Source organism: Oncorhynchus keta, chromosome 16 (genome assembly GCF_023373465.1).
Source record: "Oncorhynchus keta strain PuntledgeMale-10-30-2019 chromosome 16, Oket_V2, whole genome shotgun sequence".
Classification (NCBI taxonomy): domain Eukaryota; kingdom Metazoa; phylum Chordata; class Actinopteri; order Salmoniformes; family Salmonidae; genus Oncorhynchus; species Oncorhynchus keta.
In genome coordinates, this window is record NC_068436.1 from 4,561,397 (window position 1) to 4,582,487 (window position 21,091).

General features: G+C 41.5%; 2 protein-coding genes across 2 annotated transcripts in view; one reads left to right on the forward strand and one right to left on the reverse strand.

Annotated features, from left to right (window-relative positions):
* The window catches only part of LOC118395375 (SLAM family member 5-like), a 261,843-nt gene extending 246,299 nt beyond the window's left edge, over nucleotides 1-15,544 (reverse strand). Inside the window, exon 1 of the mRNA XM_052464437.1 lies at nucleotides 13,810-15,544. Coding sequence (XP_052320397.1) covers nucleotides 13,810-13,882 — 73 coding nt within the window. The 5' untranslated portion in view covers nucleotides 13,883-15,544. The remainder of the gene's footprint in view (nucleotides 1-13,809) is intronic.
* Nucleotides 4,470-13,347, forward strand: LOC127905955 (uncharacterized). The gene is made up of 6 exons (XM_035789141.2): nucleotides 4,470-4,626; nucleotides 10,979-11,299; nucleotides 11,582-11,884; nucleotides 12,380-12,481; nucleotides 12,592-12,647; nucleotides 12,907-13,347. Exons 1-6 carry the CDS (start codon nucleotides 4,584-4,586, stop codon nucleotides 13,036-13,038), a joined length of 957 nt encoding a protein of 318 aa, XP_035645034.1. The 5' UTR covers nucleotides 4,470-4,583; the 3' UTR covers nucleotides 13,039-13,347.
* Nucleotides 15,545-21,091: the final 5,547 nt, after the last annotated feature.

The window sequence follows — 21,091 nt, forward strand, 5'->3', positions numbered from 1 at the left end:
AGAATGCGGAGCACGCTGGAGACCGGTGTAATTTCACAGTTGTGATATCTTCACTATTATTCTACAATGTAGAAAATAGTACAAATAAAGAAAAATCCTGGAACGAGTAGGTGTGTCCTAACTTTTGACTGGTACTTGCTTAACTTGTTCAAAAGCCACACCATTCATTACCAGATTCAGCTGAGGTTGTCACGACTTCCGCCGAAGTTGGCTCCCCTGCCTGTTCGGGCGGTGCTCGGCGGTCGTCGTCACCATCCTACTCGCCGCCACCGATCCCTTTTTCATTTGTCTGTTTTGTCTTATTAGTTTCACCTGTGTTTATGCTGTTTGGTTTAACTAGCTTCTGTCACACCCTGACCATAGTTTGCTTTGTATGTTTCTATGTTTTGTTTGGTCAGGGTGTGATCTATGTTGTGTGTCTAGTTTGTCTGTTTCTGTGTTTGGCCTGATATGGTTCTCAATCAGAGGCAGGTGTTAGTCATTGTCTCTGATTGGGAACCATATTTAGGTAGCCTGTTTGGTGTTGGGTTTTGTGGGTGATTGTTCCTGTCTTTGTGTTTGTTACACCAGATAGGGCTGTTTTCGGGTTTTTTCACAGTTTCTTGTTTTTTTGTATATTGTTCTATTTTCATCTTTGTTAAAGATGTATCACAATAACCACGCTGCGTTTTGGTCCGCCTCTCCTTCAACAGAAGAATCCCGTTCCAGCTTCCCTATATTTAGTAGGAAGACCCGCCCTTGTATTGTGCGGGATTGTCTTTATGTTATGTTATGTGTGCATTTTAGGTAGTGGTGGATTTTCTTTTCTTTAACTTGGCACCCTGTGGTTTCTGGGTTGTCTCATTGTGTGTCCCGCGCCCTGTATTTGTTGGGATTATTTTGTTGTGCCTGAGTATAGCACTTAACCTCAGTGGAACTCTCTTGAGGTCTGATTCCTGTACCCAACTAGTCACGCGTGACAGAGTTCTAGAATTTATGGAATGGTTTGTACCTAATACAATGCTCTTAGTTTTAGAGATGTTCAGGACCAGTTTATTACTGGCCACCAATTCCAAAACAGACTGCAACTCTTTGTTAAGGGTTTCAGTCACTTCTTTAGTTGTGGTTGCTGATGAGAATATGGTTGAATCATCAGCATACATGGACACATATTCTTTGTTTAATGCCAGTGGCAGGTCATTGGTAAAAATATAAAAGAGTAGAGGGCCTAGGGAGCTGCCCTGCTGTATACCACACTTTACATGTTTGACAGAGAATCTTCCATTAGATAGATTGCTCTGATTCTACAATATGTCAGAGGTTGTAAACCCCATGCCTTGCGAAAGTATTCGGCCCCCTTGAACTTTGCGACCTTTTGCCACATTTCAGGCTTCAAACATAAAGATATAAAACTGTATTTTTTGTGAAGAATCAACAACAAGTGGGACACAATCATGAAGTGGAACGACATTTATTGGATATTTCAAAAAAATGTAACAAATCGAAAACTGAAAAATTAGGCGTGCAAAATTATTCAGACCCCTTAAGTTAATACTTTGTAGCGTCACCTTTTGCTGCGATTACAGCTGTAAGTCGCTTGGGGTATGTCTCTATCAGTTTTGCACATCGAGAGACTGAAATTTTTCCCATTCCTTATTGCAAAACAGCTCGAGCTCAGTGAGGTTGGATGGAGAGCATTTGTGAACAGCAGTTTTCAGTTCTTTCCACAGATTCTCGATTGGATTCAGGTCTGGACTTTGACTTGGCCATTCTAACACCTGGATATGTTTATTTTTGAACCATTCCATTGTAGATTTTGCTTTATGTTTTGGATCATTGTCTTGTTGGAAGACAAATCTCCATCCCAGTCTCAGGTCTTTTGCAGACTCCATCAGGGTTTCTTCCAGAATGGTCCTGTATTTGGCTCCATCCATCTTCCCATCAATTTAAACATCTTCCCTGTCCATGCTGAAGAAAAGCAGGCCCAAACCATGATGCTGCCACCACCATGTTTGACAGTGGGGATGGTGTGTTCAGGGTGATGTGCTGTGTTGCTTTTACGCCAAACATAACATTTTGCATTGTTGCCAAAAAGTTCAATTTTGGTTTCATCTGACCAGAGCACCTTCTTCCACATGTTTGGTGTGTCTCCCAGGTGGCTTGTGGCAAACTTTAAACAACACTTTTTATGGATATCTTTAAGAAATGGCTTTCTTCTTGCCACTCTTCCATAAAGGCCAGATTTGTGCAATATTCGACTGATTGTTGTCCTATGGACAGAGTCTCCCACCTCAGCTGTAGATCTCTGCAGTTCATCCAGAGTGATCATGGTCCTCTTGGCTGCATCTCTGATCAGTCTTCTCCTTGTATGAGCTGAAAGTTTAGAGGGACGGCCAGGTCTTGGTAGATTTGCAGTGGTCTGATACTCCTTCCATTTCAATATTATCGCTTGCACAGTGCTCCTTGGGATGTTTAAAGCGTGGGAAATCTTTTTGTATCCAAATCCGGCTTTAAACTTCTTCACAACAGTATCTCGGACCTGCCTGGTGTGTTCCTTGTTCTTCATGATGCTCTCTGCGCTTTTAACGGACCTCTGAGACTATCACAGTGCAGGTGCATTTATACAGAGAATTGATTACACACAAGGTGGATTGTATTTATCATCATTAGTCATTTAGGTCAACATTGGATCATTCAGAGATCCTCACTGAACTTCTGGAGAGAGTTTGCTGCACTGAAAGTAAAGGGGCTGAATAATTTTGCACGCCCAATTTTTCAGTTTTTGATTTGTTAAAAAAGTTTGAAATATCCAATAAATGTCGTTCCACTTCATGATTGTGTACCACTTGTTGTTGATTCTTCACAAAAAATACAGTTTTATATCTTTATGTTTGAAGCCTGAAATGTGGCAAAAGGTCGCAAAGTTCAAGGGGAGCTAAAATACTTTCGCAAGGCACTGTATATCACAGGCTGCACTGAAGTCTAACAGTACAGCTCCCACAATCTTCTTATTATCAATTTATTTCAACCAATCATCAGTTATTTGTGTCAGTGCAGAACATGTTGATTGCCCTTTACTATAAGCATGCTGAAAGTCTGTTTGCTAAGAGCTGGCAGCAAGCTGGTAAGTCAGAAGGTCATACACAGGGGATCCAAAAAGGCAAGAGTACAGGCAGGGCAAAGGCTAGTAATATCGTCCGGGAGATCAAGCAATAGGTTGATAACAGGAAATCTGATAGGCCAAAGTACAGGTGGGGAATAGGCAAAAGGTGCCGTTGGTGAGGCAGGCAAAAACTATATTTCACGGGAGGAGTAAATTATGGGAAAAACAGAACTACGAATAGAAGTGTGTCACAAAACAAACAATACTTCACAATGATGGGGTGCAAAGAACTGAACTAAATAGTGTGTGATAATGACATACTGGTGTGTGAACAGGTGATCTGAATTCAGGTGATTGGGATCTGTGGAGTGAACTGCGTTCAGGGGGTCTATGTGTTTGAGAGTGTGAGCTGGAAAGTGGGCTGGAAAGTGAGCTGCATTCAGGGGATCTACATGTTTGAGAGTGTGAGTTGGAAGCAGACGTTACAACTAAAGGCCGCTTTACCACTCTTGGGTAGCATAATGACTTTGGCTTCTCTCCAGGCTTGAGGACAAAGACTTTCCTCTAGGCTCAGAATAAAGATATGACAGGAGTGGCTATAGAGTCAGCTACCATCCTCAGTAGCTTTCCATTTAAGTTGTCAATGCCAGGAGGATTGTCATTATTGATCGATAACAACACTTTTCCAACGTCTCCTACTCTATCTTCACAAAATTCTAACTTGGAATGCTTTTCTTTAATTATTAGTTTTTTTTTTATGCCAACGAAGTAATCATTAAAATGACTGCCAACAGCAAATGGTTTTGTCATGAATAAACTGATTCGATGAAAGATGGAGTTTACTTTGTCTTTCTGAGCATCATTTATTTTGAACTACTCCAAAGTTTTTTTCCATCATTCTTTATATTATTAATCTTGGCTTCAAAATACAGTTTCATCTTGTTTTTGTTGAGTTTCGTCACATAATTTCTCAATTTGAAGCAAGTCAGCCAGTCAGATGTGCAGTAACAGTAATGTTTACTGTTTATTTTTGTTGTTTATTTCACTTTATTTATCTATTTCACTTGCGTTTGGAAATGTAAACATATGTTTCCCATGGCAATAAAGTCCTTTGAATTTAAAATGACAAGAAGGGACACTCCCCACTTGCTCTAACATGTTTGCCTGATAGAGAGAGAGAGACAGTGCACACAATGTGTGAAAGGGAGAAAGAGGAATAGAGAGACGGGGCACCCAATGCGCAAGTGTGTGTGTGTGAGAGAGAGAGAAATAGAGAGACGGGGGGCACCCAATGCACGTGAGAGAGAAATAGAGAGACGGGGCACCCAATGAGAGAGAGAGAGAGAGAGAGAGAGAGAGAGAGAGAGAGAGAGAGAGAGAGAGAGAGAGAGAGAGAGAGAGAGAGAGAGAGAGAGAGAGAGAGAGAGAGAGAATGTGTTGCAATTGGTGGGAGAACGTAGAGTGAATTATACTTCATCTGAGCACCCTATTGAAAAGAAAAATGATAAGATTCGTTCTCTGGATATTACTCTTTCTCAAAAGTGGTAAGTCTGCCTTGTCAAACTGAGAGTCAATTACAAAAGTAGGCTACTATCATGTTACATGACTCTTGTGTAATTGATGTGAATATGCTATATTATTGCAAAAGTGTTGTGGCAGATGGTGCAGAAAAAATATGGTTATAATTGCACCATCGCTTGTTGGTCATGTCCTTATTGTAAAAGAGAAAATGTGTTCTAGATGATTTACTGGTTAAATCCGGGATGCCAACTTTTGGGCTCCAGAGTGGTAAAGCAGTCTAAGGCACCGCATCTCAGTGCTTGAGGCGTCACCACAGACACCCTGGTTCAAATCCAGGCTGTATCACAACTGCCCGTGATTGGGAGTCCCATAGGGCGGTGCACAATTGGCCGGGTTTGGCCGATGTAGGCCATCACTGTAAATAATCATTTGTTCTTAACTGACTTGCCTAGTTAAATAAAGGTTAAATAATAAAAATGTAAAAAAGAAGGCTTGGAGTGAGATTTGCAATGTGAATTTCATTGCCCCCTGGCACAACCCTTAGATGATAATTGTAGTTTTTTAAAGCTCATTTCCTGCAATTCTACGCGTTTGACATGACTTAGGCATATGACCGAGGTAAAACAAAAAATAACAATAAACACAGGTCAGCTGTATTCAGGACTCCTTTAAACTCCAAATTTGACGCGTTTGTTACTTTGAGATTTTTGTGGGGGGTGAAATGTAAAGCACATTTTTAATATTCATGGTTGATGCAGTGGGGAACCAAATCATAGATTGCAGTCTCCTTATCCATACACTGCTTTCAAGGTAAGTCCACAAACATTTTGTAATTTGGGTGGACTATCTCTTTAAAATAGGGCTGGAAGAAAATCCTGCTTGCTGGGACGTCCTCCTCTGAAGTGCTGTGTGTTTGAAAAGGTTCTTGTTCTAACAATTAATTTCTTACTAGTTGAAGATCCTTGACATCATCTTACTCTACACAGACAAAATATAATGTGTTCATGAGTCACCGTACCATCTCTGCCTAGCATGTGCACAATACTAAAATGTCCAAAATTATACATTTAATAGCCAATGCTTATATCGTTTTTTTTTATTTAACCTTTATTTAACTAGGCAAGTCAGTTAATAATAACCAATTCTTATTTACAATGACGGCCTACCAAAAGGCAAAAGGCCTCCTGCGGGGGCCTCCTGCGGGGGACGGGGGCTGGGATTAAAAATGTCAAAAATAAAATACTAACAGAACAAAACGCACATCACGACAAGAGAGACACCACAACACAACATAAAGACAGATCGAAGAAACAAATCACATATCACTGTCAAATATACAGGATACGAACGTTCCAGTCAAGCTAAAAACAATGGATATGTAGCATTTTGCAACAACAACAAAAAAATGTATACACATCTATGGACAAAAAAAACCAGAACTAATAATTTCTTATGAAGAAAAATGGTGGATATAGTGTTTTGGAAGTAAACTCTTCAAATCTATCCCTGAGTAAAGTAGTCATAGTTCTTGTACCCAGTCAACATTCAAAATGTAAAGTTTCATCATGCGTGTTCAACTTACCCAGAACATCTAGCTTTACATCTGCAACGGTCCGATTATGACAGACACACTCATATGGGCCCTTGTCATTGTGCACAGCGGAGATGATTGTAAGAGAGAGGTCTTTGTTGATTTTCACCTTCTTCTTATTTGTACGACTTATTCAAAACTGTCCATGAATGGATAACATATCCTCATATAATGTATTTTCAAAGACACAAGTAGGCATATCAGATTTCAAATATATGACTACAGTGGCAAAATTGTGAAGAAGTGGAATAATCAAATACGTGTGGGGAATAACAGTAGTGTTCTTGCTGATAAGTCAAGCACAGTAATGAAACAACATGTTTGCCAATTGTTAAGAATGAGAATTGTAAATAAATAATCAAATCTCCAAAAGACAAGAGTACATACTGACTGCCCTCGACCAGCACAAAAGCATCCTGTGGCGGAATGCAATAGCATCGAATAGTCCCCGCGATATGCAACTGTTCAGGGAAGTCAGGAACCAATACACGCAGTCAGTCAGGAAAGCAAAGGCCAACTTCTTCAGGCAGAAATTTGCATCCTGTAGCTCTAACTCCAAAAAGTTCTGGGACACTGTAAAGTCCATGGAGAACAAGAGCACCTCCTTCCAGCTGCCCACTGCACTGAGGCTAGGTAACACGGTCACCACCGACAAATCCATGATTATCGAAAACTTCAACAACCATTTCTCAACGACTGGCCATGCCTTCCTCCTGGCTACTCCAACCTCGGCCAACAGCTCCCCCCCGCAGCTCCCCCCCGCAGCTACTCACCCAAGCCTCTCCAGGTTATCCTTTACCCAAATCCAGATAGCAGATGTTCTGAAAGAGTTGCAAAACCTGGACCTGTACAAATCAGCTGGGCTTGACAATCTGGAGCCTCTATTTCTGAAACTATCCGCCGCCATTGTCGCAACCCCTATTACCAGCCTGTTTCAACCTCTCTTTCACATCGTCTGAGATCCCCAAGGATTGGAAAGCTGCCGCAGTCATCCCCCTCTTCAAAGGGGGAGACACCCTGGACCCAAACTGTTACAGACCTATATCCATCCTGCCCTGCCTATCTAAGGTCTTCGAAAGCCAAGTCAACAAACAGGTCACTGACCATCTCGAATCCCACCGTACCTTCTCCGCTGTGCAATCTGGTTTCCGAGCCGGTCACGGGTGCACCTCAGCCACGCTCAAGGTACTAAACGATATCATAACCGCCATCGATAAAAGACAGTACTGTGCAGCCGTCTTCATCGACCTGGCCAAGGCTTTCGACTGTGTCAATCACCATATTCTTATCGGCAGACTCAGTAGCCTCAGTGTTTCTAATGACTGCCTTGCCTGGTTCACCAACTACTTTGCAGACAGAGTTCAGTGTGTCAAATCGGAGGGCATGCTGTCCGGTCCTCTGGCAGTCTCTATGGGGGTGCCACAGGGTTCAATTCTCGGGCTGACTATTTTCTCTGTATATATCAACGATGTTGCTCTTGCTGCTTGCTCCCTTGCTCCCTTGCTTGTTCCCTTGCTCCCTGATCCACCTCTACGCAGACGACACCATTCTGTATACTTCCGGCCCGTCCTTGGACACTGTGCTATCTAACCACCAAACGAGCTTCAATGCCATACAACACTCCTTCCGTGGCCTCCAACTGCTCTTAAACGCTAGTAAAACCAAATGCATGCTTTTCAACCATTCGCTGCCTGAACCCGCACGCCCGACTAGCATCACCACCCTGGATGGTTCCGACCTAGAATATGCGGACATCTATAAGTACCTAGGTGTCTGACTAGACTGTAAACTCTCCTTCCAGACTCATATCAAACATCTCCAATCGAAAATCAAATCTAGAGTCGGCTTTCTATTCCGCAACAAAGCCTCCTTCACTCACACCGCCAAACTTACCCTAGTAAAACTGACTATCCTACCGATCCTCGACTTCGGCGATGTCATCTACAAAATAGCTTCCAATACTCTACTCAGCAAACTGGATGCAGTTTATCACAGTGCCATCCGTTTTGTTACTAAAGCACCTTATACCACCCACCACTGCGACCTGTATGCTCTAGTCGGCTGGCCCTCGCTACATATTCGTCGCCAGACCCACTGGCTCCAGGTCATCTACAAGTCCATGCTAGGTAAAGCTCTGCCTTATCTCAGTTCACTGGTCACGATGGCAACACCCACCCGTAGCACGCGCTCCAGCAGGTGTATCTCACTGATCATCCCTAAAGCCAACACCTCATTTGGCCGCCTTTCGTTCCAGTTCTCTGCTGCCTGTAACTGGAACGAATTGCAAAAATCGCTGAAGTTGGAGACTTTTATCTCCCTCACCAACTTCAAACATCTGCTATCTGAGCAGCTAACCGATCGCTGCAGCTGTACATAGTCTATCGGTAAATAGCCCACCCAATTTTACCTACCCCATCCCCATACTGTTTATATTTATTTACTTTTCTGCTCTTTTGCACACCAATATCTCTACCTGTACATGACCATCTGATCATTTATCACTCCAGTGTTAATCTACAAAATTGTAATTATTCGCCTACCTCCTCATGCCTTTTGCACACAATGTATATAGACTCTCTCTTATTTTCTACTGTGTTATTGACTTGTTAATTGTTTACTCCATGTGTAACTCTGTGTTGTCTGTTCACACTGCTATGCTTTATCTTGGCCAGGTCGCAGTTGCAAATGAGAACTTGTTCTCAACTAGCCTACCTGGTTAAATAAAGGTGAAATAAATAAAAATTAAAAATAAATCTGTCCCTACACTCGAACCAAATAATTGTTCTATGTATTGTCCCCACCCTATACTAAAACTTACACTGTAGGTAGGTCTGTCTGCTGCCTTTTCGATGTCACAGCCTAAACGACAATCACCAAAGGAGGGGACTAGTGTGGATTAAATCAACTTTTGTACATGCTGTCAAAATGCTGCATTCTGCAATACGGACTGGAGAAACAACCACCTCATTTTGTTGACAACATATATAAAACAGTGGTACCATGCTACTCTTTTTTAGAGTTGTATAAACTCAGCAGAGATGGTTCTCTCTCCATTCAGCTCCACTCTAATCTTGAGGGGCATTTATTTTTCCATCCAATCCCCTTTATCCCTTAGATAACTAGACTAAATCATATGCTTCAATGTGTGGCAGTTCACAGTGCTGTGGCACGACATGACGACGATAAGAGATTCAGATCGTGATGCGTCCTTGGTCATGTGCAGTGTTGCTCTATGTTATTCTTGTACAAACTAGGTTTAGTAAATGTGAAGCTCCAGTTCCATTCATTGTATTCAGAGTCTTTCGTATTATATCCATTAGTAATAAGAGCTAAGACACTACAGACAGTACGTACTAAAGTCAATTTCAACCACTCTTGCATTAGTCCCCACAATTGGTGATTGGCATTTAGGCTGTGACAACGAAAATGCAGCAGACAGACAGACCTACACTGCAATAGGTTTTAGCAGGGACGTTTGGTAGGGTGACCTGATTTGTAACTATGAAAATAATTTTGTCAAACAGATTGTGAACCCAAAAGTGACAATTGTATTCTAGAGGGGGGACAATAACTAGAAAAATAATTGGTTAGGGTGCAGGGGCAGATTTATGTCATCTATTCTTCAGGAGATTTAATTGGCTATTTACTTTATTTAGTCTGATCAGTGGAACAATTCTCATTCTTGACAATGGGCAAACATATAGGCTCATTACTGTGTTTAACTATTCCCCACACGTATTTGATTATTCCACTTCTTCACAATTTTGCCACTGTAGTCATATATTTGAAATCTGATATGCCTACCTGTGTCTTTGAAAATGACTGACATGAGGCTATGTATTTTTGCAGCCATTCATGGGCAGTTTTGAATAATTCAAATAGGCATAAGATATTCAATGCTCCAGGAATCAAAAATAATTTTCAAATTTGAGTATTGTGCAGAGATGAACACGTTATATTTTGTCTGTGTAGAGTAAGATGATGTCAAATCAAATCAAATGTATTTATATAGCCCTTCGTAGATCAACTGATATCTCAAAGTGCTGTACAGACCCCCAGCCTAAAACCCCAAACAGCAAGCAATGCAGGTGTAAGATCAAGGATCTTCAACTAGTAGGCATAAACCACCTGAATATTGATATTAATTTGATTTATATTGAAGGTTGGGTGATTAAGATATTTTTTGATATTTTTTAACAAGAACATTTTCAAACACCCAGCACTTGGGAAAACGACCAGGGGGAGGGCAAACCCTCCTGGAGAGCAAGCAGCAAATCTCGCTGGAGGGGGAGGGGGGGACCCCCAGTCCCCCGTTTAGGGATTGCACCAGGGGGCAATGAAATTCACATAGCAAGCAGACCGCACTCTAAGATTTTTTCAAAAGTTCTCAGCCCTGTAAGAGGTGTGCCGTGAAAGCTAATGAAGAGTGTGAAATTAATGTGTGTCTCACAGCCAACGCTCGAGCGTTGGCAGCTCTGGGTTATATGAAGGTCAAAATAGTCTTATTTAGTGTTCATGAGTTAGAAATGTGAACTAAAGTGTAGGCTACACCTAGTAGCCATAACTACAACTCAATGGGTTATAAAATAATAATAATACAAAGATAATACAAACAAAAATGTACGTACTGTAGGTCACTGCGTACTGTAAAAGTATTAATTAATTAATCCTAGTCTATCATGTGCTTGGCTTGGATCCAGGATCGCCTACAGGATTTAGTCCTGTTAATGCCTTGTATTGATGTAGCTACTGCCCTTAGCCAATGTTTTCTTTCTTATTTTCAGATCTGATTGATGCTGTAAATGAATCGGGAAAAGAGGGAATGAAAGTAACTTTAACGACTGGACTTAATGACCTACCTAGTGGCACTATTATGGCATGGTCTTTCCCATTGAGTCATTCAGATTCATTTGATAACATAGCTATGCTGAATGCAGGTGTGATTACAACGGACTACAGTAGGAAGTTCAAAGACAGACTGAAGCTGGATACTCAAACTGGATCTCTCGCCATCAGAAACCTCAGCATCAGCGACTCTGGACTTTATAAAATACTTATCATCAATACACAGAGTTCATCTAAGATTACAAATCTAACTGTCTATGGTGCGTGTCTGGCTTCTTGTTTTACTTCCCTTTTTTCCATTCTCCCATTTAGTCTGTTACCCAGAGTTGTTTTCAATGAAGATCAAGAAAGACCTTTTTATTTAGTTACATGTTTTTAAACTAACATTTACCATGGCAGATCTGAGTCTACACATGTTTGCAAAAGAAGTAGCCCACTTCATATATGTTCAGGTCTTTATGACATCTTAGTTTTACTGTAAACACATTAGTTTAAATCTCTGTTTGTCATTGAGTCACTGCTAAATCATTCTGCTATCCCAGCCTCAGTGTCTGCTCCTCACATCAGTCACTCAGTGGACAGTCCATTTGAAAAAGTGAGCTGTTCCTTGGTGTGCACTGTGAAGAACGGGAGAGAGGTGATCTTGTCCTGGTACAGAGGAGAGGAGATACTCAACCAGACCAGCAGCCCTGATCTTCTAGCCAATCTCTCTCTACCTCTGGAGTTAAACAAAAGAAACATTGACACCTACGGATGTGAGGCTTCCAACCCTGCTGACTCAAAACCAACTCCACTCAACTTTCAAACGCTCTGCCCTCAATTGTCCTCACGCTCTGCCCTCAAAGGTATTGTTTTCCCATTTTGTGGATCAGTGAGAGCCAACACCCAGACAGCGTCTGCTATTAATTTCCTCACTAACAGCTTATTTTGTAGGATAGTGAGGGGAGAAATATTTTTAACAGTAAAACCTGAGGGTAGTTTTTGCAAAATCCCTCAACATGCGTATTATCATATTGTAATTATTTTTAACTTATGTATTACAGGAATCAGATTTCTGTATTTATTTTCCTATGAGCCGTGTAGCCAACCTTATAATACCTTCATCAATGTCATTCATTAGTATTGACTATAGAACATGGCATGGGTTTGAACAGCTGAATTTAATTTAGACGGGAAGAATATAGGCTTCAGGTGAATACAGGGCAAGGCCACATACGACATACAGTTGATTAAAAAAATATGGTAGATGAGAAGAAGTTAATGAAAAAGATATGACAAGCAATGCCAAATGAGTGACTGAACAGTTCCCTAACACCCACCCTCCATTTTACTCCTGACAGACTCTGGTCCCAATCCTGTCCCAATCGCACTGGTCACGTTGTTAGCAGTTGGGATAATAAGTGGTGGTATATTCTGGGCAGTTAAAATAAGAACATGTGGAGGTAAGTACAATCTGTGTTACAGTTGACATCATACAGAGCACCTGAAGGCAACAAATACACAACATAGGTAATTGTGTAACATTATGCCTTTTCCCTAAATCTCAATGCAGCCTGCAAGCAAAGAGAAGAAGCCCAACATTATGCTGATGTGAACTTTCAGAGATCGGTAAGGTCTATGTTTATGGATGTGTGCATGCACTGTGTATATATATGTGTGTGCATATTATGCTACTTTCTATGCAACTTCTGTATCTGTGAACACACACACGCACACATTTAGGATGGAAGTGGTCACCTGTTGTTGGCTTGTATAACATACCAGCCAATGTGAAAATACAGAATACACAAGAACAAGCACAGTTTGCAAATGGTTTGATCTTATTGATTTACAGGCTTCTGTTTCTATTTGTTTATGTGCTTTACAGGTTGGGGATACACTAGTATCTGGCACCGGAGGAGTCTGTTCACCAGAAGAGTCTGTTTTGTACGCTGATGTCAGAATCTTAACTTCTGTTCAGACAGGACTGGATTCAATCACTCCTCTCTCAAAGCTGTGACCTTGGCGTGGTTTAGAGGCTTGTGTGTCTCAATGACCCTGAGAGCTACGTCGGAGGGGGCTTGGGCCCCTGATAGGTTTAGCCATTCCGGATTGGTCTCCGGTGAGGGGTCAGACCAACGACAGCATTGGTCCTACATGTTTCACGTTGGTATGGTGCTATAGGTAGACAACTATACCACTCTGACAATGTTACATGCTGTGTGTACAGTTGAAGTCGGAAGTTTACATACACTTACGTTGGAGTCATTAAAACTCGTTTTTTCAAGCACTCCACAAATGTATTGTTAACAAACTATAGTTTTGGCAAGTCGGTTTGGACATCTACTTTGTGCATGACACAAATCATTTTTCCAACAATTGTTTACAGACAGATTATTTCACTTATAATTATAATAAACTGTGGTGTAGTTATTATATTTACATGTGATCAGAAGCATAGCTGATAGGAACGTGTTTTACAGTATACAGGCCTACACAGAAGACTTCTGTCCTTCTGTACATCACTGTTCTATCTGCAAGGTTCTTTGAAAAATCCCCTGATGTTAGTCTAACAACAAAACCCACAAATGGAGAGTGAGAGTGTGGGACTCTTATGGTTGCTCAATTAAGACTACAAATATACATGTATCAAAATGAACATGTCATCCAACGTGGATTCCATCAACCCCCTTCATCATCCCCATAGTATAGTCGGTGCGTATGTGTGTGCATGCATATGCATGTGTGCATCCGCGATTGCATGCTGTGTAGAAATGAGCTTCTTTCTCACCATAGCGTGTGGTTATCGCTTCTCTGTCTGTTCTCTTTGTAGTCAGTATCCTATATGGGTCAGTCACTCTCATTCTCACTTGCTTATAGGAGAGATGTGGTACCTTCCTCCAGCACTGTACAGCTTCTCTTACGCAAAATAGCTCAAGCAACAAACCATACTCTCAATCCCCTTTAGATAAGAAAGGAGATATAACAGGTATAACAGATTGACCCTTGCCCCCCGACACATATACTATTACAGCATAACACCTGGAGGCTGAGACAGGAGGACTCGGGAGACACTGTGGCCCCGTTCGACGATAACCCTGGACAGGGCCAAGCAGGGAGGATTTAACCCCACCCACTTTGCCAAAGCACAGCCCCACACCACTATGTGGGGCTATCTTCAAACCACCAACTTACTACCCTGAGACAAGGCCGAGTATAGCCCACGAAGATCTTCCCCACGGCACAAAGAGGAGGAGGAGGAAGATCAAGAAGAGGAGGCGGAACAAGCAAACTAGCCTGGATAAATCCAGTATGTTTGTGCTAGCATATCAACTCCTTGTCTGTCCTTGTCATGCCAAACGCCGGCATGTTTGGCATGACAATGAGTGAAAAGGATTTGGCATGGTAGCACAGACTGGATTTCTCCAGGCTACAAGCACACACCATAAAATGAGAACTAGAATGAACTAAGTTGTGTTAGCATTATGCCATAGGCTCTGTAATATATGCAGATTTAACAAAATGGTGCAATTATCGTGCATTTAATTGAACTTGTCTGTCTGGGAAAATACTAAAGCCCCACTCCTTACTTTGAAAAACAACAAGACAGCAACTCTGCCACTTGGTTTGCTATAAAGCTGAGGAATAGGGCTGAAGAAACAAACCATAGAAAGTCCCACCAAGTTGACTGCTTTAAAATGGTGTATGTCTTCGATGTTCAAAGGCACTGACCATACTCAAGTTATGTGCAAAGTGCGCTCTCTATCCAACTCTAGGGAGTGAGGTTACTTAAAAACTGTGATACAGCGTTTGCTTGAGTAGCTTCCTCAGGAGCGGTTAGTTGAGTTTTTATACAAGGAAAAGCAAGTGGTGAATTTCTTAACAATTTTGTTCAGGTCTCTTATCATGTGGACTTTAGACTTGATATTACTTTTTGTGTTTTTTAATTCTCAGTGTGCTGGGGACTGTACATACTAAAGTGGAGACAAAAGTGAAGACAGTAGGCAGGTTTCCATTGACCCAGGTTTATTCCATAAAAGCAATGTTGCAACAAAATAAATGTGACATATGTAATGGAAACAGCAGGTACAGAATATATTTTTTGTAAAGATCAACAATATTTGTATCCGTTCGACACGGGTTGGTTTTTCTTTTCCAAACTTTCTTTATTAATACAAATGAACTCAGGTGGGATGTGCAACTCAGGACCACAATAACCCACTGGCACAGAGCTAAAGCCTACAGTTGTAGCCATGAGGGCTGTGTACTGAATTTCAACTGACACTCTTCAGATGAAGTACAAATAAAGGAAAGTAAATATATGGCTAGGGAGGGTGTGACTAACTGACAGAGATACACAGATGCTCACCTCCAGGAAAGGTTCTGCAAACACTCAGGAGTCATGTGTTACTATGTGTACTAACTGTGTCTGTGCTTGCAGTCTTTTTGGCGTCAGAGAAGTCCAGCCATTCAAGTAATCATTGTTAGAGAGTGTGTGTGTGTTTTTGTGTTAATTCTGCTCTTTCAACATTTAGAGAAGTGAATCAGACAGGTTAAAAAAAAGGAAGTGCCACTTTATTGGATCTGCATCCTGTGTCCAAACATGTCTGAAGTTTTTGGGCTAAAATATCCTGGTACTGTAAAGTTTACAATGCCGGTGACCTTAATAAGGGCCCCAGGACCAGTTGAAGCAAAATAGCCCCCATAACATCAAAGATCCACCACCATATTTTACAGTAGGGATGAGGTATTTTCTGCGTTATGCATTGTTCTTTCATAGGCAAAACCCACCACTGCTGTGTGTGGCTAACAAGATTTATTTTCAGGTCATATGACCATAGTACCGGTTCCAATGCCATTTATCAAACTCCAGGCATGCATATGGTCAGATGTCATGTAAATAGAGGTCTTTGGCCACTCACACCAATGGTGTGTAGTATTTATATTTTTTGCTCATCTTTATCAAGGTATCCAATCATTTCGGACCCCTCTGTACATATGTGACTGTCTCTGCTTGTGACCAAAGACTCCTTTCCTTTCCCATCAGTCCGTCACATTGCGTGGTCAGCGCTTTTCTGTCACATGTTACTTGTGGTTTGACCCCACTGAAAAGCAGCCCCACACAGTCTTCTCTGCGTACAGGAGTCCAATCTGACACCTATGTGGTGAAATACCACTGCTATGAATACGTTACACTGCAGCGAACAAAATAGTTCTCAATAATACTAAAGGTCTACTCATCAGTTTTACAATGGTCGGATCCATTTAGGCCTGTAGGGGTTTTTAGATTTCTAAAAGATAAAAAGTGTAACACTGGAAAAAGTAGAGCAATTCTGCATGGGGGGGTAGGCCTGGGAGTGTATCTTTACAGTACTTTTATACAACAGTGCTTTCACATTTTCTAACTGAATGATGTATGCAAATCGGTAATTTGCATACATAATTTGCTTAGAAAATGTGTTCTGCCTGTTCTTCAACACAAGGGAACCTCCAGCATACATACTCCATGCACTTGATAATATAGTATGAATATGGTAAAAGCCTAATACAGTGGGGCAAAAAAGTATTTAGTCAGCCATCAATTGTGCAAGTTCTCCCACTTAAAAATATGAGAGAGGCCTGTAATTTTCACCATAGGTACACTTCAACTATGACAGACAAAACGAGGGGGAAAAAAATCAAGAAAATCACATTGTAGAATTTTTAACGAATTTATTTGCAAGTCTAGGTCCAAGAGGCTTCGAAACAGCTTCTTCCCCTAAGCCATAAGACTCCTGAACATCTAATCAAATGGAGCTACACAGACTATTTTCAGTGCTCTCCCCCCCTTTACACCACTGCTACTCTCTGTTGTCATTTATGAATAGTCTCTTTAATAACTCTACCTACATGTACATACTACCTCAAATGACCGTTGCCCCCTCACATTGACTCTGTATCAGTACCCCCCTGTATATAATCTCGGTACTGTTATTTCACTGCTGCTCTTTAATTACTTGTTACTTGTATCCCTTATTCTTCTCTGTATTTTTTAAACTGCATTGCTGGTTAGGAGCTCTAAAGTAAGCATTTCAGTGTAAAGTAACCTGTTGTATTCTGTGCATGTGACAAAGACGTACATTAATTTCAAAAGGAACACTGCATTTGCATTGCAGCATTGTGTTGCAGGCAGAGGCAGTTGCAGTGCATTCTTTGTGGTGCATATGTTGGATGTATTGAATGTATGCATCAAACGAGACGGTTGTCAGTGATCAGGCCTACCACTGTTGTGTCATCTGCAAACTTAATGTAGGTGTTGGAGTCGTGGGTGAACAGGGAGTACAGCAGGGGATAAAGCATGCACCCCTGAGGGGCTCCACTGTTGAGGATCAGCGTGCAGGATGTGTTGCTACCTAACCCTCACCACCTGGGGCCCGTCAGGAAGTCCAGGATGAGGTTAAAGAACAAGATGTTTAGTCCCAGGATGCTTAGTTTATTGATGAGCTTTGAGGGTACTGTGGTGTTGAACTCTGAGCTGGAGTCAATGAATAGCATTCTCTCATAGGTGTTCCTTTTGTCCATGTGGGAAAGGGCAGAGTGGAGTGCAATATAGATTGCATCATCTGTGGATCTGTTTAGGCAGTATGCAAACACTTCATGGCAACGTATTTGAGTGCTACGGGTCTGTAGTCATTTAGCAAGGTTGCCTTAGTGTTCTTGGGCACAGGGACTATGGTGGTCTGCTTGAAGCATGTTGGTATTACAGACTCAATCAGGGACATGTGGAAAATGTCAGTGAAGACACCTGTCAGTTGGTCAGCACATGCCCGGAGCACACTTCCTGGTAATCTGTCTGGCCCCGCTGCCTTTGAATGTTGAACTGTTTACTCACATTGGCTACGGAGAGCGTGATGACACAGTTGTCCGGAACAGATGATGCTCTCATGCATGCCTCTGTGATGCTTGCCTCAAAGTGAGCATAGAAGCGATTTAACTCATCTGGTAGGCTCATGTCACTGGGCAGCTCGCGGCTGTGCTTCCCTTTGTAGTCTGTAATAGTTTGCAAGCCCTGCCACATAAGACGAGCATTGGAGCCAGTGTAGTACGATTCAATCTTAGTCCTGTATTGGCGCTTTGCCTGTTTGATAGTTCGTCGGAAGGCATAGCAGAATTTATTATAAGCTTGAAAGCGGCAGCTCTAACCTTTAGCTCAGTGCGAATGTTGCCTGTAGTCCATGGCTTCTGGTTGGGGTATGTATGTACAGTCACTGTGGGGATGAAGTCCTTGATGCACTGATTGATAAAGCCAGTGACTTGTGATGTAATCAATGCCATCGGAAGAATCACCAGAATATGTTCTAGTCTGCTAGCAAAACAGTCCTGTAGTTTAGCATCTGCTTTATCTGACCACTTTTTTATAGACCGAGTCATTGGTGCTTCCAGCTTTAATTTTTGCTTGTAAGCAGGAATCAGGAGGATAGAATTGTGGTCAGATTTACCAAATGGAGGGTGAGGGAGAGCTTTGAAATTAGGTAAAACTGACTTAAATTTCCCTGCATTAACTTTTTTAGGATAGGGGGCAGCATTTGGAATTTTGGATGAAAAGCGTGCCCAAAGTAAACTGCCAGCTGCTCAGGCCCAGAAGCTAGGATATCCATATCATTTGGTAGATTTGGAAAGAAAATACTCTCAAGTTTCTAAAACTGTTAAAATTATATCTGTGAGTATAACATAACTTATTTGGCAGGCGAAACCCTGAGGACAAACCATCCAGGATTTTTTTTTGAGGTGACTGTTTTCAATTGTTTTTTTTTATGAGGATCTAGATTTCTAAGCCACTTGCTTGCAGTTCCTATCGCTTCCACTGGATGTCAACAGTCTTTAGAAATTGGTTGATGTTTTTCTTTTGAGTAATGATGAAGTATGGCTTTTCAGAACTAGGGTCAAGTCTAGTGTACTGTTGGGGCGCGCGACCTGAAATCTCGCTCCACTTTGTTTTCATCCTGTACAGATAATCCCATCTTAAATTTTATAGATTATTTACATTAAGAAATACCTAGAGTTGTATTCGGAAACTTTTTTTAAATGTTTGGATCAATATTACAGGTAACTTATTATATATTTTGTAGTTATGGTGCGATAGTTGGAACTGGTGTTTTTCTGAATAAAACGCTCCAAATAAATTGACATTTTGGAGATATAACAACGGAATTTATTGAACAAAATGACAATTTATGATGTTTATGGGACATATTGGAGTGCCAACAGAAGAAGATCTTCAAAGGTAAGGCATGAATTTTATCGTTATTTCTGAGTTTTGTGTCGCGCCTGGCGGGTAGAATTATGATTGTCATGTGTTTGTTTGATGGGGTGCTGTCCACAGATAATAGCATGGTTTGCTTTCCCCGTAAAGCCTTTTTGAAATCTGACACGGTGGCTAGATTAACAAGAAGTTAGCTTAAAATTGGTGTATTGTACTTGTGAATGTATGAAAGTGAAATATTTGTAATAAAAGTACATTTAAAAATCGCACTCTCGGCACATCACCGGATGTTGTCGAAATGTTCCGCTAGCTGAACCCCTATCCCAAACAGGTTTTAAATTCCCCAGTCACTAGGAGCGCCGCCTCTGGGTGAGCTGTTTCCTGTTTGCTTATTTCCTTATACAGCTGAATGAGTGCAGTCTTAGTGCCAGCATCCATCTGTGGTGGTAAATAAACAGCCACGAAAAGTACGGATGGAAACTCTCTTGGCAAATAGTGTGGTCTACAGCTTATCATAAGATACTCTACTTCCGGCGAGGAAAATATAGAGACTTCCTTAGATTTCGTGCACCAGCTGTTGTTTACAATTATGCACAGACCGCCCCCCCTCGTCTTATACCGGAGTCTGCTGTTCTATCTAGCCGGTGCAATGTATATCCCGCTAGCTGAATATCCATGTCATCATTCAGCCATGACTCCATGAAACATGTTGGTAGGATATTCGGAATCGTACCTTGTCTAATTTATTGTCTAATGATTACATGTTGGCAAGTAATATTGACAGTAGCTTTCCCACTCACCTTCTGCGGATCCTTACGAGGCACCCCACTCTGTGTCCTCTGTACCTGCGTCTCTTTCTCTTGCCAATGACGGGGATTTTGGCCTTGTCGGGTGTCTGAAGTACATCCTGTGCGTCCTGCTTGTTGAAGAAAAAAATCTTTGTCTAATCCGAGGTGAGTGATCCCTGTCCTGATATCCAGAAGCTCTTTTTTGCCGTAAAATACGGTGGCAGAAACATTATGTACAAAAAAACACACATCATAGCACAATTGGTTAGGCGCCCGTATAACTTCTGCCATTTCTTCCGGCGCCATTTTAAAGAATGGCAGAAGTATTCAAGTATACATAAGTATTCAGACCCTTTACTCAGTACTTTTTTGAAGCACTTTTGGCAGCGATTACAGCATTGAATCTTCTTGGGCTACAAGCTTGACACATCTATATTTGGGGAGTTTCTCCTATTCTTCTCTGCATATACTCTCAAGCTCTGTCAAGTTGGATGGGGAGCGGTGCTCCATAGCTATTTTCAGGTCTCTCCAGAGATATTTGATCGATATTTGATTGATTATATGGCCCCTAATTTCACTTTCACAGGATAGAGACGGAAGAGAAAGAGAATGTGAGTGAGTGAGTGAGATGTGAGATGGAAAAAGAGTGTTAGATATAGAGAGCTCCATCGTAAGGCATTTAAGAGTATGACAAGTTTCTATGTGGAGACAATCATTATCATAAAAAATGCTTTAGCCATTGAAAACCATTTTGAATTGCTTGAATTGTGTGGTGATAATGATTTGCCAGGCTTAGTCGGAACTGGAAAGTGGGGTTGCCATGCACAGACAGGAGGGCAAGAGATGGGGTCAAACACAATCTTCCTGTTGCTGTGAAATACATAATGACAAGCTCACCAACAGCATCTTAATTGGATTAAATGCTCATAGACTAATTTAAAGATATGAGGGGTATGATGAATGACGATTATTTCCATTTACTGAGACTTGTAGTGAGGGTCTCTGTCTCTAAGCTAGACAGGATGTTGTGTGGCTGCTGACAA